The sequence below is a fragment of the Crinia signifera genome, chromosome 5 (genome assembly GCF_055691185.1).
Source record: "Crinia signifera chromosome 5, ASM5569118v1, whole genome shotgun sequence".
Taxonomy (NCBI): Eukaryota; Metazoa; Chordata; class Amphibia; order Anura; family Myobatrachidae; genus Crinia; species Crinia signifera.
This window is the reverse complement of record NC_139221.1, coordinates 270465277-270490805: the sequence shown is the minus strand read 5'-3', so window position 1 is coordinate 270490805 and position 25529 is coordinate 270465277. Positions and strand designations below refer to the sequence as shown.

Below are 25529 nucleotides of genomic sequence, written 5' to 3'. Positions count from 1 at the left end.
TTGGGAACCAGCCCCGGACCTGGAGCCTGGGGCTGGTTGTTAAAAATCGGGGAGCCCCAATTTGTCGGGTTCCCTGATTTTTAATTACCGGCTCCAGGCTCTGTCAGCCTGGTGCTGGTTTCGGCTGTGGGGGGGACCCCACGCCGTTTTTTTTTTTATTTACTTAATTTTTCTATATTTTTTTACACCTTGCAGCCTGCACGGATCTGACTGATCCGTGCAGACTGCTAGAAATAATTCGTATTAGCAGCCGTATATACGGCCGCTAATACGGATGGTTACACCATCGGAGGGTTACAAAGCAGTCGTATCTGACTGCTTTGTAACTGACCCTCCGGAACACGAGTTTGCATACGACTTAAACAGTCGTATGCAACCGTAGGGAAAATACCAATACGAAAAACTAGGTTTTTCATATTGGTAAATTTCCCCCGGTGTGCCTTGGCAATGTACATGTAATGAAGCAAACCCCTGAGAGTTGTCCCATTAAACAGTTATTGTCTTGCTAAATGATTCAAATTTATGCATGTGTATAGAACAGGGCTTTCCTACCTCTTTGTGGGTGCGGTACGTCCCACCACAATTCTCAGTGCTACTTATTGCATATGTACTAACATATGCCATTAGTATCACAAAGGGCAGCTCTTGCGATAAGACCAGCGGGGCACACCGCGGCTCTCCCCCTATGCCCAGCAGCCTCCTGCTCAGACAGCTGCAAGGACCGGAAGGTGCTAGGGAGGAGTAGGTCACTGGGTCCGGGCAGCACAGCATGAGGCTGCCCGGATATCAGGTGAGGTGGAGCAGCGCGGGTAGCCTTCTATGGGGTTATGCCAGCTAGAGCTGGTGTAACCCCCCGCGGCAAACCCCACCAGCGGTGGAGCTTTAGTGCATCTAAAAATGCAGTAAAAACCCAGATAACGGGGTTTTTACCGCATTTTCTGCTTAGTACATCCCGCCCTGTGTGCCTGTAACTATACAATTTGTTTTATCACTGTTATTTCCAAATGTAAGCACAATGACATATGCTTTGCTATACAAGAAACTTACCAAATAAACAAACATGTCATGTTTTTGTAATTGCTGGCACAGTATGAAATGCTAATTACTAATAGGCACATAGTATGTCAAATAGTGTACAGTACTACATACAACTGAAATGTATTCTGCTTGATTTACAGGTGCTGCTTTCATGCTCTCATGTCTTTCACAGGGTAAGCTGCATTGTGGCATATAATATTTTGGTTTAATTACCAGGTTTCTGAGGATTTCAATGATGACAAATGTTTTTCACATTAATGCAATTGAGGAATTTTGCATAAATATTTTCTTAATGCTGTTAATGTTTTGCAAAAAACATAGGGGTCTCTTGCAGTAAAAAAAATAATGCCCCCATTATACGTATTGTACACAATGGGGCTGATTCAGACCCATTCAGACTGGCTGCAGTTTCGCAGCCCGTCCGATAATCGAATCACTGCACATGCACGAACCGCTTGCTTGAAGGTAGCGAGTGAAGGCTAGCCTTCGCTCGCTGCTCGCAGGATGATTGACACCGTGCGGGTGTTTGGGGGCGTGCCGCCGGTGTTTTCTGGGGAGGGATGCTGACAAAATAAGCCACCTCCTTCTTCCCACAGCCATTCACAGCTCCGAGTGAGTCCTGACTCAACCAGCGCTGCTAACAGGGGGGAAATTATTCGATGGTGAATAATTTTCGCCCTATGTGCACGGCTGCGTACGTATTCGCAGCCGTGCACAGGAGCGGTGGGGGGGGGGGGGGTCGCATTCAGCAGCGCGGCAGCTACCTGCTTGCTGGGCTCCGAACACTCGCAACCCAGCAATCAGGTATGAATCAGGCCCCATGTCTTTTGTTAAAGCATATTCTTAATTGTACCGTATAATACCATGGACATTTGTGGAAGATAAGTAGTGTCCATCTCCCCAATTGTTGGTCATGTGACGCAATGCATCCAAAGGGCAAAAGGGCAAGTTCTAACCATATACTATTCTCTGCTCCTGTATTGCACTCTTGAAGGGGTTTATTTACTAAGATGGGAGTTGTATTACAGATGGGATGTTGCTATGGACAACCAGAGTATATCTGTCATCTCATAGAAGGAACTCAATTATTTATTTATTTACAGTTGGAGGGCCTAGCTCACAAGCTTACAATCTATAGATAAGAAGTAGATTCCGATTGGTTACCCATAGCAACATCCCATCTGAAATAGAAGTCTCATCCCAGTAAATAAACCCCTCAGTATCTCTGTGCTTCATTACAGGTGTGCTTGGAAGCATATGAGAAGTTTACTGGCAGGAAGACTTGCCCGATGTGCAGAAAGAATCACTATCAGACCAGAGTAATACATGATGCAGCTCGACTCTTCAAAGCAAAATGTGCCACAAGGTAACAACCCTCCTGCAAGCTGTGAAGGCCATTGGCTAGTGTTGGCTTTATATTCATACTATACGATGGGCAAACATATGCAGAGTGAGAAAATGCAGGCAGCAGTCTTTTAAGACAAGGGGATGGAAGGTGAAGTTAAATTTCACTGCTTTCTAGATGGATTCAAGAGGAACTGCTTAGGGTAGTGGTTCCCAAACCTTTTTGCATCACGGCACCCTTGAGCATCAAAATATTTTCAAGGCACCCCTAGGCCAAATACTTCTTATTGAGAAATTCAGAAAAAAAAATATTAAATGAAGTGCATTGTGTTTATATATCACAGTTATCTGGTGAGGGACAGGATTTGCTTCTGTTTGTCCACATATATAATGATTGGCAGCCACAAGCACTGGTTTTGCCTGGTACATTGACCATAAATAATATGAATTGATCCTGGTCCACCAACCCAAGGCACCCCTGCAAGTGTCCTGAGGCACCCCAGGGTGCCTAGGCACACAGTTTGGGAAACACTGGCTTAGGGTATATAGAAAAATACTGGTCTGCATAGGAAGTACAGTCATTTATCCAAGCACATAGGCGTGCGCACCTTATTCTGGTCCATTCGCAAAGGCAAGTTCCTTCTCAAATGGACAAAACCATGTGCCTTTGCAAATGAACTAGAGTAAGGGCCACTGCAAACAAAGTAAAAAAATATATACAGTATGTAGTGATATGACAATGGTCTAGCACAATTAACAATGCAAAGCACACATAATTGATTGATGGTCCGAGTCAGAAGGCTACAGGGCCTTTGACGGCCCTCGGACCATCAATCAATTATGTGTGCTTTGCATTGTTAATTGTACTAGACCATTGTCATATCACTACATACTGTATATATATTTTTTATTTTGTTTACATGTACTGTTACATAGAGTAATTAGAAGATTATGAAATAGACAGGATATTATGGTGTGGCTGAGAGACGTTTTATATTGTAGTGAGTGCCAGTAGATGATGATAGACAGGATTGGTTAGCGATGTTAGACACACCCAATGGACAGTGTTAGACAGTCTCAATAGGTAGTGCTAGACCCCTTTGACGATGTGATGCGCAAACCAGTATCTGAGCATAATAGAAGGCATACTTTCCAACTGTCCTGATTACAGCAAGACAGTTTCACGATTTGAAAACTGTCCTGTTGTCCCTCCCACAGGTGCCAATGTCCTGCGGGTGGGGGTGCAGTTGGGAGGAGCCAGAGATCACCGCAGCTCTGCACTCCTGTCTGGTGGGAGAGGAGAGGCAGAGTCCTGGAGTGGGGGCAAAGCTGCCTGATGACTCTTCAGATCCCTCAGCCAGTGATCCAAGGAGTCTGAAGTAACATACAGGGGAGTTATTAGCCTGATGGTCAGCAACATGGAGTCGCTACCCCATGCTGAAATGGTCGGGATGCACAATTTGGGAACTGCTGTAATAGAGGATATTATGTGTCTGTACAGGAAGGAGCAAAGTGAAGGATTGCATCCTATTGGCTAGGAGATCAGTTCTCTGCAGTAAAGCATTTACTTCTGTCACAGAATACAAGCCTGCTGGAGAGGACATATTGTGCGAAAATGGTACAAACATCTACGACAAACAACACCTCCCAAAAACCCCAAATTACGGAAAAAGTTCTTTGAAGAGAAGGTATAGTACCTGCTTATTTTCATTAGGGCAAGAAAAATATTCACTTAATACATCACTCATAGTCTGGATTTATAGATTTCAGAAACACAATAAATGTTGGGGAATCTTTTACAACACTGTGAACTTTTGCTCATCTTGATTTATTTAATTTATTATGGATAGCACTTAAAATCAGTGAATTGCTTAAAAATCATAGGTCACCCCATTTACTCATAAAATGCCAGTCACGCTAATAACTTTATTATGTTCTAAGGGAGAGCATGATGAGGTGGAAATGCTCAGACATGCACCACACAGCATGCTGTCTGTTCTCTAAGGTATCATGCCGATATACTCAGTATGGTACAGCAGAATGGGCCTGGCTCAGAGATACTTTACACTAATGCCCCATCCAATGGGCTTCCTACTGAGATGCTCAATGGCTGCACCATTTACTCATCGCTGTGCACACAAAGATACACCACCTGATTGCCCCAGGCCTATGGAAGTGCAGAAGAATGTTGGAACATGGCTGCCTGGGTTGCTCTAGACAACCAGGTCCTTGCCTGCATCTTGCTAGGCCTTCCCCATTTACCACCCACAAACGTCTATCGAAATAGAATAGATCTGTATACAATATCAGTATGCACCTCTGAGTATGCATGTGCAGATGATTACGTCTCTGCGTCTACCTCTGAAATATTCCCCCTAGGTACTGAGCAACACAGGGTCAGTAGTGATTTTAGCTCATAGTGATAGGCGGTGCAACTGTAATGCTTAGCAGGGACCACAAAATGGTATTTTCCTCATCACAGTTCTGCAGAAGCATTTATATATACAGTATATGTTAGTGTATAGTCTCCTATTAGCCCCTACACACACAGACACACACACACACATCAGATTGAGTTCAAAGCAATATATACAGCATACTTGCCTGTTGTCCCAGAATGGCTGAGAAACTCAGAATTGCACAGTAGTGTCTCATCTTCAGGCTTCTCCTGGAGAGAAGCACTAAAAGTAGGCACGGAAGACTTATAAGGCCTACACACGTAGCGATTTAGGGGCATTTTTTAAGCAATCTCACTAGAATGCTTAGAAAAGGCCCCTACATCGCTCTGTGAGTAAGGGCCATAGCGATAGCAATGCGCGGCCCCAAACTTCGCTATCACACAGAGGGGGTGAGGCAATTGAAGATGGGCGCTGCTGGTTGAGCTGACAGGTGACCGAGGCAGCAGTTAGCACTGAGCATATGCACGGGGCGGGGACGCACTCATTAAATATACACTGCGGTAGGTCCCCGCTCATTAGATATGCACAGAGCGGTACCAGCTCAGCGCTCACTGCTGCCTCGGTCGTCTGTCAGTTCAGCCAATGACGCCCACCACAGACCCCGCTGGTGCCGCTCCCCCAAGCCATCGCAGGGTCTGCCACATATGCAACTACGCCATTGCGCACAGCGATTAGTAACCTGCATGCTGGATATTAATCAATGAGAGCCAGTGTTCTCACCGGAGAACACTGGCCCTGACAGAACACTCAGCGCACAGCACTGACACATTGCTGTGTGCTGAGCGATCTTGCTGAGTGTTCTGAGCGACTTAACATAGCTCAGAACATTCAGCAAATAGCCGCATATCTCAGCCATGTGAAATATTTCTGTTTGGATGTATCGGAAATACCTCTATTTATTGGATTTATAATTTTGTCGGAAGCCAGTTAATCTACCAGTATATTTTTGGAGTGTGTGTGTGGAAACTAGAGCGCCCAGAGGAAACCCATGCAAACACACGGAGAATATACAAACTCCAGTAAGGGCCGTGGTGGGAATAAAACACAAAGGCTCATTGCTGTAAGGCAGTGGTTCCCAACCTCAGTCCTCAAGTACTCCCCTCCACAGTACACGTTTTACAGGTCTCCACCCAAAATTACAGGTGAAATAATTAGCTCCACCTGTGAATCTTTTTAAAATGTGTCGGTGAGTAATGAGGTCGCCGGTGCATTTGGAGAACGTGAACTGTTGGGGGACCGAAGTTGGGAACACGGCTGTAAGGCATAGCCCCAAACAGATCCTGTAAGCCTGTCTGGGGTTGAGGGGTATCAAGATGATGGCATCTAGTGGTGGAAGGTGAAGTTTTACACAGCCTGGCTAATGGCCACTATGTGCAATATACAGGATTGTACAGAGCCCAGTGGCTGCAGATTTTCTGACCAAGTCTGCTGTATGTGTCAGTAGAGTGCTCATTCATGGCATGAGAGTGAGAGCGTCGGGTAAGTAGCTTACAGTGACCACTGGGCCTGTAGATGACTTCAACAACACTGGTTTCCATAGACTTATAATGGACATTGAGACCAACAGCAAATTAAATTTAAATATTAAAAGACTATTTCATTTGTATATATTTAACAGAAACGTTTTAATCAATTGAGAAGTAAAGAAGTGAGACAATACAGCATTAAAGTTTTTTTTAACTATTATGTTCATTTAAACTAGTTGATATTATGAGCTGGGAATATTGACGGTGATTCGCAGACTTGTTTCTGAGTTACGGTGTTTCTGTTTATTGTGTCCTGGACGTGAACTGAGAATGATATGTTTATTACACGTCTGACAGAGCCACAGTAGTTTTACTGAGATCTAAGAGTCTCTAAAAGGTCACAACAACTATCTTATTTATGCCAATATCCACAAAGCGTGTGTACAGAAAGCAAACTGTTACCTAGAATGCAACCGGTGCAGTTGCAAGCCTCTTTGATCCTTACCTATAAACCGTGCTTGCATAAGCCATCTAATTGAAGCAGCCGGTTTTACGGGTGCCATTAAATCTTTTTCATATGCATTACATTATCTTGAGCAGGATTTAATGCTAGTCCTGCTCTTTATAAGGAGGTAGCTTGGCTGTGAAATAACGTCAAAGACTTGTAGTACTTTTCTCTTCTGCCATGAGATTTCCTCAAACATTTTAATTTGAATCTCGCCAGTCAACAGTTAGCTAGCCATGGGGTTTATATATTCCCGTGACCAGGACAGGGCAAACATTCTGTTGTCAGCCAGAGTTGGCTCTGTGCAGCAGATGGCAGGAGGATATTAACCCTGTAATATCTTATCGGACGATTCATCCTTGCATTGTAAATTCCTGCTTTTCAAGATCACAATAAGTCAACACATTAGTAAGCAATTTGCTGACATTAAGATGGATTACTTGAAAAAAAAAAAAAGAGACTTCTCGGAGTGCTGAGAGTTCACCTGGGCGCTTTTGTTAATCTGTTGGGTTCTTTTTTATCTTTGTATATGCATTTTCCAGACATTTGTATTTTACTTGCACTACTTCAGCTAATTTCGGCATTATGCATCTGTTAACACGTCTTTGTGGCCTAGCTGGCTGTGTGGAGAATAAAAGCGAGTTACAGGCAATTACTTCTTTGTTGCATTTTTTGTGTACACTATGCTTTTTTTTTAATGGAGTAAGATTTATACATTGACATGGGAACATTTACCTTTTCACCCATAGCGCTCATAATCTGTGGTGTGCTACAATTAGCAATGATCTGTTTATCATCTTTGTTAAAGAGTCGCCATTGGACGGATGTATAGTAGTTTGTACATCGCAGATACTTTTACAGGCAGGTATGTTGCCCCAAGGTCCTAACAGCTGATACAGGGCCTAATTCATGTTTGTAAGCAAATGCAATTGCGATATTCTAAGTTAGAGAAATGCTAACTTTGGCAGGTAAGTTGCTGCTCCACCGGAGGGTGCAGATGCAAACTCCTTCACAGCTGCGTACATAGTCACAGCCTATATGCAAAAATGAGGAACATCGGGTTGAAGGGTTGGCTTAGGGCACACTGGACAAGGCATTAGTGATGCCTGCGTTTTATCCAACCACTCCCCGTTAATACCTCCAAACGGTCATTTCCTGTCAATCACTTTGCCATGGAATCCTTGATGCGAGCAGAACCGTAGCGGCACCCTAAGGCATGCGCAGTGCGATTGCAGCAAATATGCAGTCTGCCAATAGTCTCTCACTAGCATATCAGCCACACGCATGTATGAGGCCACTTGTATGAAGTGGGAAAAACAATCTTATGTTTGTTTTCATCCCATAGAGGTGTAAGTCAAACATAAGGCACTGTAGCAGGATTTTCCAACAGTAATAACTGTGCCGCCATACATTGTGCCTGAACCACATGTTTGCTACTTTATCTGCGTGAGTTACAGGTGAAGATTTGTGTCACAAAAATTGTTGCGATGTAGAGGAGCATGCAGAGAAAACACTGGTTGCTTGTGCATGTACTGTAGCACACAAATATTTATTTTTTTACTATACTGCACATAATAACTGAATTTACTGGATATTTACAAAGCCTGTTTGCAGGACAAAATTGCCAAGGGATGCGGTCATTTGGTCTACTGCATTATGGTCGACAGTCATTAGGTCGAATCCATTAGGTCGACATGCTAAAAGGTCGACATGACTCTAGGTCGACATGGGAAAAGGTCGACATGATTCTAGTTCGAAAGGTCATTAGTTCGACAGGTCATTAGTTCGACAAGGTCATTAGTTCGACATTGTCTATGTCGACATTCACAAGGTCGACATGGAGTTTTTCACTGTTTTTTGAGCCAACATGTGCCGACAGGCGGTATTTCATGCCCTACCATCCACTAGGGCGTGGTGGGAGAATAAAATAGTGTGCCGAGCGTAGCGAGGCACCGTGCCCGACGCATAGCGAGCGCAGCGAGCGATGCGTGGGGATGCAGTGCACTTTAAACTGTGTCCATGTCGACTGTGTTGACATTTAGGTAAAAAAACAGTGAAAAACCCCATGTCGACCTTGTGAATGTCGACATAGACAATGTCGAACTAATGACCTTGTCGAACTAATGACCTGTCGAACTAATGACCTTTCGACCTAGAATCATGTCGACCTTTTCCCATGTCGACCTAGAGTCATGTCGACCTTTTAGCATGTCGATCTAATGGTTTGGCCCTTATGACTTTCGACCATAATGCAATAGACCAAATGATCCCAACCCATTACCAACAAGGGTGATGTTCTAAGGCAACTGTAATAAGTAATGATAATGCTGCTTACATTGCAGGTGTAAACAATTAAGCAGGGCCTAACTCCTGGGATGATCCCAACTCTTGAAGACTGTAGGTGTGTGATAAATTAGTGCATATTGGTGTGTGAGATACTGTGTGTCTGGGTGTGTGAGTAGTAGTGTGTAACACAATAGTGTCTTGGTGTACGGTATGTGTGATATTCTGTATGTGTGTAATAGTGTGTGTGAGACATAATAGTTTAAATAGAGTTTGTGTGTGAAATACTAAGGGGGTTATTCTAGTTCACTCTTTCTGACAAATTCCTTCTTAGATGGACAAAACCATGTGCACTGCAGGTGGGGCAGATGTTACTTGTGTAGGGAGAATTAGATTTGGGTGGGGTTTTACTTCAAAGTGAGATCTATATTGCAGTGCAAAAATAAATCAGTCAGTATTTTCCCTGCACAGAAACAAAATAACTCACCCAAATCTAATTCTCTCTGCACATTTTACATCTGCCCCCCCTGCAGTGCACATGGTTTTGTCCATCTAAGGAGGAATTTGTCAGAAAGAGTGAACTAGAATAACCCCCTAAGTGTGTAATGAGGTATGTGTGACATATCATTATGTGTATTTGAGTGTAATGTATAATGAATGTGTGTATGATATATAATCCATATAATAATTGGGGATGGCTATCATGTGCAATGGGAGCCTTGGGTTTGCACCTATCCCCAGCAGTTTCCTCTGCTTACAATGAAGACACAACAGATAACGAGGGGATAATTCTCCACTTGGTAAATATAATGTGGTGGCGATGGGTACATGAACGAGGACAGAAGGGAGGAGAAGGGCCTGGACCTGTCCTAACACGATTCCAAAACTACAGCACATGTAATACCAGTGAGGTCTGTATATGTATGAGAGATACAATAGTGTGTGTGTGTATGTGAGATATAATACGGTGTAATAGAGTGTATGAGATATATATAATGTATTTACTTATTGGTACATGGTAGAAACAGTTGGGTGTGTGTGTGTATATAAAATACAACGCGGACCGGCACAGCCACTTTAGTAGTTCAGGATTGGTGCTCTCACAGCCAAAGCAATAATAGTAGATACAGATGGTACAGCACTCCAGCAAAAAGATGTAGTGTAGTCTAAAAAGTTTTAATTCAAACAATGTTTCAATTCCTACAGCTTAGTTGAGTTCTCACCAGGATGCCAAGATGGCCCGGGGAAGCTAAATCTGCGAATCGCGTGCCGGCTAGCGGTGCGCGGGCAGATGTTTGCAGGTTTTGTTATTTTTCATATTAATGCATTTTGATTATGTGTGTGTAAACAGTGACACGCTGCGATAGCCCCTATAACGGTGCTCACTGTCCAGTACGTACAGCCACTTGGAGGCGGCTCCACTTGGATCTTCACAGCCAGATACCCTGGCGGTGTACCGATACCTGTGCGATTACAGAGCGTCTTCACGCTAGATACTGTACACAGGGCAATCTATATTGGCGATCTGCGCCCATATAGAGGGGGTTACAACCGCCAGAAAACAGTAATATGCCTTGATAGCCCCTATAACGGTGCTCACTGTCCAGTACGTATAGCCACTTGGAGGCGGCCCCATCTGGACCTTCGCAGTCAGATACCCTGGTGGTGTACCGACACTTGGGCGATTACAGAGCTTTTTCATGCTAGATACCGTACACACAGGGCAATCTGTACTGGCGAACTGCACCCATACAGAGGAGGTTACAAGCTCAGAGGGATCCTCCTTAGGAGTCAGAAGTGTATTTTCACTCATACACTGTGCAATTATCACAGTGCATGCAGATCCCTACTGACATCACCTTGACCTAACAGGCACGATAACCCCATATGTGCGCACATGAACCTGTGTCACTAAGAGCTTAAATTAAGAAGTTTGCTTAACCCGCTCTCATCTATATAACCTGGCCTGTCAGATTAAATCCTTTTTCTGCACAGACCAGGCACACACTGTCTGAAGTTGAAAACAGTACTCCACAAACACCTCTGCAACGTCTGCCCGCACCTCAGTTTTAAAATTGTGTGAACCCCACCCCTGTCTGTTGTTACATGTTAATTTTATCTCGCAGTTCTTAAAAATAAATAATAAAGGTTACATTTTATTCTTGTTTGGTGCACCGATATAGGACATCTCTTTTCTTTCTTTTGATCCTATAGTTGAGTTCTCACCAAGATGCCTATATGTAAGAACAATCTGCGCTAGATATTAACACTCTAGGATCTTATGTGGGGTACACACCAGGCCAATATGGCCCAAAACGAGCCAATTTAGATAAATCTCGACCGATTGTATGTAAATCGGCCATGTTTTGGGCCATTTTGCTGCCCTTTTGATGCGATCCCGATCCGATGCGCGGCCCGCGGGTTGTTAGGTCTTTTCTGAGACCCTGCACTACAATAACCACTCTTTTAGTTTTGTGTTGGACTTGGTCAAAGCAACTCCAAAACAGGTGGTCCAATCGGGTGTTCCTGGTATGGCAGTGGTTAGTTACCAAAAGTGTTCCAAGGAAGAACAACCAGTCAGCTAACGACAGGGTCTCACTTGTGTGCACAAAGGGTGGAGGTTAACCCATTCTGATGATAGAATAGCTAATGCTGAAGAAATTGCTGAGTAAAGTATAGAAGTTTCAAGCTGGCTATAATCCTAATGTGTCAGAAAACACAGTGTACTGCAGCTTGCTGTGTATGAGTCTGAGTAGCCAGAGACCGGTCAGGGTGCCAATGCCGACCCTTTTTCCACCGCAGAAAGTATCTAACAATGGGCGCATGGGCATCAGAACTGGACTAAGGAGCAATGGAAGAAGCTGTCCTGTGTGATGAGTTATTTAATTTGTATCATGTAGATGCCTGATTGTTTAGGCAGATACCTATTGGAAGATCATCATTAAATCTCCCTCAGTGTCAACTATGATGGCATCTAGAAATATAAATCAATATATTTCATTAAACCAGGATTGGGCTGTATAGGAGAACCAATATAGACCACCCCAAACTGTTTTATACATTAGTTGCATTAAGAGAACTCAAACACATTGATGATGATGATGATGGTTGTTCTTCAACTTTTAACAGTTTAATGTTACAATACCAGTCATTACCTAGTGCTGTCTCTATTGAAATCTAATAACTATTTTTGTTCAATGCAAATGAAACATATATATTTAAACTGTAGGTAAATGTAAATATTATTTCACCAGCAACCTTATATCTCTAATCCTCTCAAAAAAAATGACAAAGTCCTGTTGATTCTCCATATACATTTATTGTGGTTAATCAGTGAAGAGACACACCTTTCCTACCCATTCATCTGTGTGACATACATGACCAGCAAGGCTTTGCATATCTGTTTATCTAGAGTAACAAAAGAACTTTTAGCAAAGATAAATTAGAAACTAAATATAAAAGGCATACGTGACTTGGTAATTGGTTTACATTGCTACTTCAATTTGTAAAAGCTGTCCAAATCTGTCTAGGAAGAAAACAGGCAGTTCCTTTCTTCACATGAACACAATACAACGATATAGTTTGGTTGCAGTAATAAGCACTGCAATTTTCTCCTAAGCAAACACTGCTCTAAGCCCTGGGACTGCTCGCTCTGTCTAATGGAATGTTTCTATCAGTGCTATCTTAACTTTGCTCCTTTTTTTCTCCTCTTTTTAAGCAGAAATATATTGTGAGGTTGGAACTAGTATGTCAGGTTAATTCATTTAGTATAATACACACGTTTTCAGCATGATGAAAAATGGATACAGAAAAAAAAAGTTGCTCGGAAATGATTTATCTGTTTGTTTAGATTAAATGTCCACCTCTTTGTAGTCAGGAGTGCAGGCGTGGTAAGCAAGCCTGGCGCTCCTGACGTCTGTAGAATCCTAGAGCCACTCATTTATGTCGTTTTTGGAAGTTAAAGACAGTTGACTAAGATTGTCTTGCAAATATTTTAAACATCCACTTTTATATATATCATATTCATTATAGAAAGCATCTTTGTTAATTTGCAGAGAATAATTTTCAGCACAATTTACAAACCTAATTTTGTAGTCTTTCCCTTTATTATATCCTGGAAAGCGCAGGTATTCCAGGGAAATGTAAAGAAATGCTTGAGATTTAAAACCGTATGCTCTGGTGGGCTGACCTAAGGTCGCTTGGCTAATATGGTAGCATAATAATCATGATCATCATATTAGGGATTTTATGGTGAGCCACTATTATCCTATGGTCTAACTATGATTTAAATCAGTGGTTCCCAACCCTGGTCCTCAAGTACCCCCTACAGTGCATGTTTTGCAGGTCTCCACACAGAATCACAGGTGCTATAATTAGCTCCACCTGTGGATCTCTTCAAGTGTGCCTGAATAATGAGTGCACCTGCCGGGTGACCTGGAAAACGTGCACTGTTGGGGGGTACTTGAGGACCAGGGTTGGGAACCACTGCTCTAAATTGTAAATACAAAATTTACTAAGGGGCAACAAAAAGCCTTCGTTATTTTAAAATACAAAACAAAATGTATTTAACTGCTTAATTAACTAGGTAATATGTTTCCAAAAATGTCAATTTGTTTACCTATCAAATTATGTAAGAGCTATTTAAACGTGATTCAGTATAATTTTATGAATGGATGAATGGCTGTAATGTCAGAAGGGTACAAACCTACGTATGATTGTAGCATCAAAAAGGTATACTATACTAAATACGGCTGCAGCATTGGAAGGGTACTAACCTAAGCATTGCTGTAAACTCAGAAGGGTACACACCTAAGCATGGCTGTAACATCAGAAGGGTTCTGACCTGCATATGGCTGTAACATTGGAAGGGTACTAACCAAAGTATGGCTGTAACGAGTACACACCTAAGCATGTCTGTAACCTCACAAGGGTACACACCTAAGCATGGCTGTAATCTCAGAATGGTACTTTTCTAAGCATGGCTGTATCATCAGAAGGGTACTAACCGATACATGCAGGATGGTAAACAGCGGTGAAAAGACTTGCAATCCACTCTGATGACGGAATATGCCCGTTTCTCTGGGGTAGGAATTAATTGGGAAAAGTCGGTTGTATTCCCTTTGCTCTCCACTGTGCAGCAACCCCCACAATATAATTATCCTCTTCGCTGGTGTACACAATTTAAATATTTGGGTATACAGGTCTCCCATTCCCCTTCTGACTTTATAACTCTGAATTTGACCCCGCAGATTGACTCATTACGCCAAAAGACCCGTGTTTGGCAGAGGCTTCCTCTATCGGTTACTGGTAGAGTGAACCTAATTAAAATGATTGTCCAGCCTAAAATTTTATATATCCTTCAAAATTCCCCTGTGTACATCCAGGTTTCCCAATTTAAACTTATCACCCGAAACATTGTCTCCTTTATTTGAGGCGGCAAACGTTCACGGATAGCGGCAAAAACTTTATGTAGGTCCCAATATGACGGAGGTCTGGCGCTCCCTGATCTGCGATTATACTACTTAGCGGCCCAATTAGCGGAGTGGGTTGCGCCTGCGGAATATGGGAATTTACCTATTGCTCTCTTAAGTAAGGTGGGTCTACTTTTCTCACCTATGCAATTTTTATTAGCTCGAACTCCCCTGGTCGTACTTCCCCCCCATTCTGCAGCAGGCTCGCAGAGTGTGGTTGGCGGTGGGGGTCATATTGGGCAACCCAGTGCTTGACTCCTGCTCCCCAATCTGGAGAACTAAGGACTTTCCTGAACTACACAAACTAAGGGCTGGTCCGGACTGGACGCCTTTTGGGGTCTCTGAGATTGGTCTTTTCCAGGATGGGATACTACACTCCTTTGAACAATTGGTGTCGAAGTTTGCTATCCCACGCCATTATTTCTATAAATATCTCCAGCTTAGACACGCGGTGGTTGCGCAGTGGAGGGGGAGTGTTCCTGAACTTGTAGAATGTCCTGTCCGTGCAATGATCCGTAAGCTGCCAGACCGGAGGAGGGTTTCTGCTCTGTACTCTCCTCTCCTGGCGCTAATCAACTGGGTACTCTGCGAGCTAGATGGGAAGTGGATATGGGGCCCATTGAGGATGAGGACTGGTCTCATATGCTGGGTTCCCCTAGGGGTGCCACGGCATTTGCCAGATTCCAGCAGATTCAGTTGTACATGCTGCACCGAGTTTATTGGACCCCACACAGATTGATGCGGATGGGGGGTACCGGGTCTGACGCCTGCCCTAAATGTCTGGGGCCGACTTTTGGCATCTTCTGTGGTTTTGCCTGCCGGTACATTCCTTCTGGGAAACAGTCTTAGCAAGTGTTCGGGCTACAGGTGTGCAGGCCCCGCTTTCTAGCCCTCGCATTTGTATCTTTGGTTTGGACTTGGAAGAGCTGCTCCCTAAATACCACAGAATATATGTTAACAACCTTCTAACCCTGGCCTGTGTATGCATTGCTAGAGCTTGGATGAGCCCTGCCCCTCCATCTTCTAACATGTGGATTGCGCTTGTCAATACCACTATATCACATGAGCGATTCATGTACACCAAAAGGAATTGCCTGGGAAAATTCAGTAAAATTTGGGACCTATGGCAGACCTCTGCATTTTATTTGCAGGATCCCTGTACGTAATTCACCGAAGCTATTTATATGTTGGGATATGGAAGACTTGGCATTGATACCCAAAGCATGCCCATATGTTCCCCCCGTATTCCCTCTGTTTAACTGTATATGATTTCTGATGACTATTATTCCGTTGTAAACACTACTCTGTCCGTACAGTATATTATTCTCTAAATGATGCACCACACATGTAGATTATGCTTTTTTTTTGTTTATTTTATATACATTGTTTGTATTTAAAAAAAAAATAATTTCAATAAAAATACATGATTGAAAAAAAAAAAGACTTGCAATCCGTAACTTGAATAAATGCAGTAACATAATAATATCACAGTTATTGGCATGGCATGAGATGTATATACATCGATGGTCAGAGGCAATGGGTCGGCTGGAACCAATGATTATTCAATGTGAAATTGATGGGGAACTGATGTTACTGAGTATTGGTGGAACACTGATGCAGCTTGAGATCGATAATGGAACACTGAAGTGTGGCTCTATTGATGGTGGAACACCGCTGGAGCTTGCATTCAATGGCGGAACACCAATGGCATGGAGCTATTGATGGTGAAACACCAATGGCATGGAGGTATTGATGGCGAAACACCGTTTGCTCCAGGTGAGCTGCACACTGGCATATAAACAGGTTCTTGGAAGGAGCAGAGTCCACTGGAGCAGGAGCACAGCAAGAGTTTGATGATGGTGGGTAACAGGAAGGAGCCAGACTGTGCAGCTGAATGCAATTAGCCATTCTTTTGAAGGAAGGCTTGCACAGGTAGCACCTAGACTGCAGACATAATTGAACTGGCAGGTTGGTAATCTTACCCGCCATCCTTGTAGCAGCCAGTGTGCGGTGGCTGGACATTAGCAGGACAAGATGTCTGTCAGGATTGGCTGTGAACAAACAGATGACTGGAATGGACATGGCTGCTCCCATGTCCCAGTTAGGCGGGAAACAGTGTTTGTACAGCACATGGTTGTGGAATGGAAGCCACAGGAGACTGGAGCTGACAGGCATACATGACAGGCAGGGATTGCTGTAGCATCAGGTGACCTCTGGATAGACTGGAGAAACTGTGCTGTGGGCTGAATGCAAGCAGAACTATAGATATTCATATCTGGAGCACAGTGGCAGTCTGGAGAGACACAGAGTTAAGATGTTTTGTTACCTGGATCATTACAGATACTAGCCTAAGCATGGCGGTAACATCAGAAGGATAATAACCTAAGCATGGATGAAAAATTAGAAGGATACCAGCCTATGAGCATGGCTGTAATCTCAGAAGGGTACTAATCTAAGCATGGCTGTAACCTCGGAAGGTTTCTGACCTGCGCATGGCTGTAACATCAGAAGGATACTAACCTAAGCATGGCTGTAACATCAGAAGTGTACTGACCTATGCATGGCTATAACCTCAGATGGGTACTGACCTGCGCATGGCTGTAACATCAGAAGGGAACCAATTGTAGTACCAAACTAGAACCGGGTTTAATATGGACTGTGGTCCTAATATATGCAATATCAAACAAAGCAAATTTTACCTCAGCTACTGCAACATTTATACTATTCTTTAATATGTGGCTCAGCCGCTTTCCTCTGATCACTCCTACAGTACATTTCTCACCCTGCCTACTCAGTCAGGAATGTTCTCCTTTTCGGTTTCCTCACCAGGCTTTTCCTCCAATTGCAGCATCCAGTCCTCTTATCCTCGTCTCATTACTTGTCCTCAAAGGCATGCAAAAATGTGCAAAGGACACCATACACATCTGTTCCTTTCAGTCAGGAAGTCAGTGATCCAGGAGCATGTAGGTTCTGGGACTCCTAGTGAACAGAGTTTTGGCTCCAGGATGTGAGGGATGATAGTGTTGAATGCCGAGCTGAAATCAACAAATAGTATCCTTGCATAGGTGCCTAGACTGTCCAGGTGCTGTAGAATGTGGTGCAGCCCTAGGTTGACTGCATCCTCGACACTTCTGTTTGCTCAGTAGGCAAACTGCAGGGGGTCGAGGTGAGCATTTGTAACAACTCTCAGGTGGTTCAGCACCATATGTTCAAGCACTTTCATGACCACCGATGTTAGTGCAATCGGCCTGTAGTCATTGAGGTCTTTCGCAGTTGAGCTCTTGGGAACCGGGACGATAATTGAGCCTTTGAAGCAGGTGGGGACCTTGCACATTTCTAGTGAAGTGTTGAAAATCCTGGTAAAGATAGGGGCGAGCTGTGTTGCACAGGTCTTGAGGGCAGATGGAGACACTCTGTCTGGGCCTCCAGCTTTCCTAGGGTTGACCCTCTTGAACATTCCTTCTACCTCTGTTTGGTCCACCCGGAGAGTCTGGGGGTTGCAGTTTGAGAATCTTTTTTTTGCCAGCTTGATTTCCCGTGTTAGGGAGTTCCTGGCCCGTTTGTACACCACTGCGATAGGCTTCTTCCTTTCCCCGACGGAGCTTCCTGAGTTGACCGCTGAACCATGGCTTGTTGTTGTTGAAGGTGCGTGCTGTTTTGATTGGCACGCACAGGTCCTCGCAGAAGCTGATGTAGGCTGTCACTGTGTTGGTCAGATCGTCTAGGTTTGTAGCAGAGGATTCAAAGACTCCCCAGTCTGTGCATTCGAGACAGGCCTGAAGCTTCATTTTTGCCTCGTTTGTCCAGCTTTTGACTGATCTGACCACTGGTTTAGCTGACCTTAGCTTCTGGGTGTAAGTTGGTAGAAGGTGGACTATGCAATGGTCAGAGAGGCCCAGAGCTGCCCGGGGTAAGTAGACTTGATAGTGGTGTAGCAGTGGTCTAAGGTACGTCCTTCCCTGGTGTGGCATCTGACTTGCTGTCTGTACTTCGGTAGCTCTTGGGACAGGTTGGCACTGTTGAAGTCGCCCATCACTATAAGCAGTGCTTCCGGATGTTTGAGTTCTGTGTCTGTTATCCTGGTGGCCAGTTGGAGTTGGGCTTCTTTCGCATTTCCTTGGGGAGGTATATACACCCCCACCAGGACTATTGAGGCAAATTCCCGGGGGCAGCAAGGCAGCAAACTTGAGTGGTAGGATTGATTGTCATATTCTCAACAGCGATAGGGATATCTGGTTGGTAACTACTATTTATTGGTGGAAATATAGTTAATTCTGTTTTTAGAAATATTCAGTTTGAGGTGGCGAGATGACAGAAAGGCATTCAGAGACACACCCGAATACAGATGAAGACAGGTCTGGGGAGGATAGGTAGAGCTGAGCATCATCCACATACAGATGATACTGAAATCCAAAAGAGCTGATTAGTTTGCCAAGAGATGATGTATAGACTGAGAAAAGCAAAAGACCTAAGACTGAACCCTGAGGTACTCCAACTGATAGAGGTAGGGAAGAGGAGGTAGAATCAGAGAAACAAACACTAAAGGAGCGGTTAGATAGGTAGGATGAGAACCAAGAGAGGGCAGTGTCTTTAAGAACTAGGGATTGTAGTGTTTGTATGAGAAGTGTGTGGTTAACAGTGTCAAAAGCAGCAGAGAGATCTAGAAGAATTAGTAGTGAGTAGTGGCCTTTAGACTTAGCAGTGACCAGATCATTCACAACATTCATTCACAACTTTAGTTAAGTTGTGCGAGTTAAGAAAGTGTGTGAGGCGAATGTAGGCAAGTTTTTCAAGTAGTTTGGAGGTGAATGGAAGCTTAGAGATGGGACGGTAGTTTGAGAGAGAGCTTGGGTCCGAATTGTGTTTTTTTTCAGACTCAGAGTAATAACTGCATGTTTGAACAATAAAGAATAGTGTGATTAGAGAAAGCGAGGTTACAGATTTTAGTTAAGGTTGGGATGAGCACAGGACATATATATTTACTTATTTGTGAGGGTATAGGGTCAAGAGGACAGGTAGTAGAGTGGGAGGAAGAGAAAAGTACAGATACTTCATCTTCATACGTGGGATCAAATGAAGTAAATGTGTCAGAGGGCTCAGGTAGGTAATTGAGCAGATCACCGACTGAGTCGGAGCATACCAATTCATTTTGGATCTTGTCATTTTTATTCCTGAATTAGGAAGCAAGATATTGTGCATGGATAGTGGCTGGGGGCTTGGGTGAGGGAGGGTTGAGAAGCGATTTAAATATATCAAAAATATGTTTTAGGTTAGAAGCTTGAGCAGAAATGAGAGTTTGGAAATATGTTTGTTTGGCAGTATCCAGGGCATAACTATAGAACTGGTAGATGGAGTCTGAGTTTCAAGTGTTTTATAGTGATATGTTTGGGTATGTAGCAAATTTGCAACAGTATGCAATGAAGGGTTAAAAAGAATCCCATAGAGAAGCGGATTGTACCATTTACTTTTAGCAACAGAAATGGGAACTAATGTATACCAGCAAGAGGAAAATATATGTACAAACAGTATAAAAGGGTTTATTTTACAATTTGTTTTAACACTATTTAGTACAATACATTGCAAACATAGTAATTATTCGTGCAGTATAACAATTGTGATTCAGAAAACCTAATTTCATTTCCGTGGGGAATGAGAATTTTTTCTTTGTGTCTCAGTTCACAGAAATATCAGACAGACTGCTGAGATGCTGCAGCACAGATATTGATGTCTTATTCAGGGAGATTGACCAATCAATTGCTGTAAATCGCACTATTCTACATCAGTTAGAAGAAAATTGTCCAAAAATTGGTGAAGAGGAATGGGAAAAAATACAAATACAGGTGAGATTGTAATGTAAATTAAATATAGATAAATACCCACTAATACAAATATATTTATATAAAGTACATACATAGTAGTGCCACAATATCTACAAGATCATGATAGGAATATATTCCTTACGACCAATTTTCCTTTGCAATCCCTAGCACTAAACTTAGGCTAATTAACTCTACATTAGATTGGATAGCTTGTCCAGCATCAATCACCCTGCCCACAGAATACCACACCTTTATAAATTCTAAGGTCCACTTGACATCTGTCCTCATTGGCTGGTATTATACCTATGTTTCCTCTCCCTGAGACTGACAGCTCCCTCATTGGGTGCTGGACGGGATCCCGACAGTTATTTACCCGACCTTGGGATCCAGAAGGCCACCGGCTATTCTCCCTCGTGGGGGTCCACGACACCCATAGAGGGAGAATAGAATAGGTGGCAAACGTAGCGAGCCACAGTGCCAGCAGCATGGCTAGTTGGGATCCCGACATCGGGCTAATGACATCGGGCTAATGACTGTCGGGATCCCGACTGTCGAAACCCTATACCACACCCCCTCCTTATCTATATAAAGCTGCCTATGGGCCTAGTCAAGCAATGATCACTAATCAGAGAATTCGCAGTGGACTGTGAGCAGAAAGCCACCACGCAGACAGAAAGAAAAACCTCTGACTTGCAAAATTGTGACAGCTTAGCAAATTGAGATGTATTAGAAGATCCATTCGCAAACACTGAACCATCAGCTTTTTCCATCTGTGCCAGTCTAGGGCTTCCACTAATCTGCTAAAGAACCAGGCGGGAAGTGATCATCGCTGACGCTAGACACCCATCCGTAAAAAAGCCTAGGCACGCCGGCATTTTCACAAACAAACCCAGAAAATGCCATGTTTCCTGCCCCTAAAGGCCAGCTTCCTGTCAATCAAACTGCAACTACTCTGCAACATATACAGATATTTTTTTACTATTTGGTCCTGCGGATGCCCAGTTGTTCGATAATTGCTCGATTAGTGAATTCTCTAATTAGCAATCTATGATAAATTAGGTACCATTCCACGTGATCTGTTTGGTCGGTCTGAAAGCAGCCCTACTAACAGGAGTCTCAACATTCTTAAATTGTACATAATACACAGGTCAACTTTATGCAGATGTTGCCTTGTGTCATATTGCACCATGGGCCTTATTCGAACTTAGAAGTAAAGCAAAAAAGCAAGTAATGCTGTCTCTGGAACAAATCATGTTGTAATGCAAGGGAAGCAAATACTTATATATTTTTATGTGCAGGGTAAATACTGGCTGCTTTTGCATGTAGCCCACAAATGTTAGACAGCTTTATGTTTACAATTTATATTTCAGATTTAACACACCCCACCCAGATGTAAAACTCTGCACGTTTCATCTGCAGTGCAACATGGTTTTACCCAGATGCAGTTACTGTACTTGTTTTATTTTGATTTATTTTTAAATCAGAAATCAGGCACCCTATTAAACCAACAAAAAATACTTTTGAATTTCCATGACTATCATATTGAACTGTGAATCCATTAAAATAAAAACTAAATATACACATATACTTCCAATAAAAATGAATTTGAAAGTTGTTCCTTGCTTTTCACTTTAACAAAGTCATATGAATAGCATATAAAATAGACACTTTTAAAATGGCATTTAACTCAAGATATGAAATAGGAAATTACGTATTCATCACGAGTGTAAACACCAATATTTTTGTTGTATACTATGACAGGCTTGCCTACCCTCCCGGAATTGCCGGGAGGCCCCTGAAAATCGGTTCCCCCTCCCGGCCCCCCGGGAAGGTCGGCAATCCTCCCGCAATTGCCAGGTAGCTCCTGCACCCCCCTTCCATGCCGCACTAATTACCTGGTTTTCACGGGGCCACGGCAAGGGGCGGGACTAAAATGATGCAAATTGCGTCATTTTAGCCCCGCCCCCTATGCGCGGACCAGTGAATTGTGGCGTTTGCATGGATGGGGGGCGGGTCTTTCAGTCATCAGCCCCGTCCCCGCCCTGGAGATCCGGCTATCCTCTCCGGGCTCACTTTCTGTGAGAATCAGAAAGTTCAAGATTTTGGGAGCATTTCCCACTTTTTTTTTAAAAAGTAATCATTTATATGTCAAAACCAGACTGATTTGGGAAAACTCTCCCAAAATATTTAACTTTCTGATTCTCACACCCTATTGCATTTGGCTCCATGCATGTGTTATGTGTGAGGATGACTGTTAAATGCTATGATTTATATAAGATATGTAACATATGATTTCATCAACATAATTTGTTGTCTAGGCTGTTCGCCAAGAAATATTTGACTGCCCTATATGTATCATGCCCCTGTACCAAAATAATGAGGAACACAGAAGCCAACCCTGCCGTCCAGCTGTCCTCCTGTCCTGCTCTCACATGTTTCACCATGCTTGTCTTCAGGCATTTGAAGACTTTTCTGTTGGGGAATTCCATGTTTGCCCTTTGTGCCGTTCTCCGTACCAAAAGAAAATATTCTCCTGTTAATGTTTTATATGGATCAGTGAAGACAAATAAACAGAAGAGTACTCTGGGAAATGTCTGTGCTGTGAGACTTTCTAGGTGGGCAACATACTCCTCTGGCTAATTTTGTAAAGATTAAACAGGTTCAAAAATAAGATTTTTGCACAGAGCCTTGTTTTCATGACATGTTATCAAAAAACACTTTTAACAAGTTGTCAATGAATTTCAGCTATTAATGTGCCCTTCAGATGCAGAAATCTGATCACACTATTTAACTCAATATAGTCTCAGTCAGCACCACCATCTTACAAATTCTTGGCGTGGTGCTGGATTGTGGCTGGACACGTAAACATCAGAATTTAGCCAGAGTCAAATCCTCATTCTTTCATCTGAGGAACATAGCCAGAATCAAACACTTAATTTCCTCTGAAGATCTGCCAAAAGTTATACATGCATTTGTATCATCTCGATTGGATTAATGCCCTCTACCTTGGTCTCCCAGTAAAAGAAATGCACTGATTACAGCTGGTACAACACACAGCAGCCAAGCTTTTAACCAACCAGCCCGGTTCTAGCCACATAACTCCCATTCTCAACGCCCTTCACTTGCTCCTAATAAAATGGCTAATCATTTTCAAGATTAACTTAATGAGTTTCAAAGCCACAGATTACCAAGGCAAAGATATATTAAGCTTCTGATTTCATACTGTTCAAGCTGATTATTGTGATTTGTAGATGAAGGAATTTTACCAGTACTGTACATAGAATCTCCCATAATTCATCTGGGGGTCGAGCTTTTAGCCATGCGGCTCTGACTCTATGGAACTCACTTCCCAGGAGAGTTAGAGTGGCCCCCACTCTAGAATCCTTCCAAAACAGACTCAAGTCTTTCCCGTTTACTCAAGAATTTCCTTAATTCCCTTTAGTATTGTTTAGGAAAAGCTTTTCTGTACTTCATTGTTCCTGTACTGTATTACATTCCTTGTATCTGTTAAGCGCCTTGAGTCCTACTGGAGAAGGAGCTCTATATAAATAAAAACAGGTAAAATCTATCTTCGGTTAACTGTCTTTCTTTGAGGTTCCTGGGTCCCACAGGGTTAACATCGAGGATGTTCCAAAGCGGGGAGACACCTGAGGGGCCAAAAGAACTTGGTGACCAAACGCAATATCTTGGAAGTGAAAGCGTCAAAGGCATAAAACCTTAGAAATGTATGAACCGAGGACCATGTTGCCATCTTCTCATATGCATGAGCAATGACCATCCTAATCTAATGAGCCAAAGTTTGCTTGTGAGCAGGCCATCCTCTTTTGTGAAATACATGCAGTGCAAACAGGGAATCCGACCATCTGATAGATTAAGTACGGGGAGCAGTGTCCACACCAGTGCAGTGACCCGCTCCCAAGTGTACACAACATGGACAGTGATTTTGTGCTCTCAGAGAGAGTGCTTACCCTCCCACGATCCGGCCACGCTTTCATTGAAGTCTGCAGTGCTTCTCTCCCATCCACTCGGACTGTGTACGCCCCTGGAGGTGACAGGAGGTGATGGACACCAGAGGGGGTGATGGTAGGCAGCACTGGAGTTGCAAGACTACCAGCACTACTTGCTCAGTGTAAATATTGAAACATTTGGTACTTATGTATTATCTGGGCGCTCGATTTTTTCATTGCATGCAACTACTTAAGGCATGCGATGCGATTTTTCATTGTAAAGACCCGATTTTTAATTGTATAGTTACCCATGGGTGATTTCATACCCCCACTATCCAACTACGCATGGAGTTGATTTTATATAGTGTGGTGAGCCAGCGAGCCACCGAGCCCGAAGCGTGGCGAGCGTAGCGGGCCCTGCGAGGGGACGCGGATTACTTTACATGTATTCTGCATCCGCTCACCACGCTTCGGGCTCGGTGGCTCGCTGCGCTCGCCACACTATATAAAATGAACTCCATGCGTAGTTGGATAGTGGGGGTATGAAATCACCCATGGGTGACTATACAATAAAAAATCGGGTCTTTACAATGAAAAATCGCATCGCATGAATTGTATGCCACTATATTGCATGCGATGCAAAAAATCGGGCGCCCAGATATTACATAAGTACCAACATTTTTAACATTTTTGAACATTTCGCTCAGGTCAACATTTTGCACATCGACCAAAAAAAGCATGCAGCCTGCCAACTGGCCACACTGGAAATATTCAAGAGTGCTAAAGGAGTCACTGGACCAGATACACCAAACTTCAAAAAGTAATAAAGTGGAGAGTGATAAACAACCAGCTCCTAACTGAAATGTATTACATCCAGCCAGTAACATGACAGTTAGGAGCTGATTGGCTGTTTGTTTATCACTATCCACTTTACTAATTTTTGAAGATTGGTGTATCTGGTCCATTGGGAGATACAGCTACTAGTAAGATTGCCATGTTACAAACCGTTCTGGTTACAGATCTGGGGGTGGTTACCTGTGCACTGGGTTTGTTAATTGGTGCTAGCAGCCACACTTATCAGGAGACCCACCCAATTGAGATTGTGAACAACATGCAAAAGATCGGATGTTGTCAACGAGTTCTCTTGAGGCCCCCCCCCCCCCCCCCGACAAACAATACAGTGTATACACACTGTGC

At 43.3% G+C, this 25529-nt stretch overlaps 1 protein-coding gene across 1 annotated transcript in view; it reads left to right on the top strand.

The window, feature by feature from the left end:
- RNF32 (ring finger protein 32) overlaps nucleotides 1–23953 on the top strand; it is a 58807-nt gene extending 34854 nt beyond the window's left edge. Inside the window, exons 5-9 of the mRNA XM_083189010.1 lie at nucleotides 1179–1211; nucleotides 2280–2404; nucleotides 3962–4070; nucleotides 20242–20406; nucleotides 22704–23953. Of these exons, the coding sequence (XP_083045136.1) occupies nucleotides 1179–1211; nucleotides 2280–2404; nucleotides 3962–4070; nucleotides 20242–20406; nucleotides 22704–22925 (654 nt within the window). The 3' untranslated portion in view covers nucleotides 22926–23953. The remainder of the gene's footprint in view (nucleotides 1–1178; nucleotides 1212–2279; nucleotides 2405–3961; nucleotides 4071–20241; nucleotides 20407–22703) is intronic.
- Nucleotides 23954–25529: the final 1576 nt, after the last annotated feature.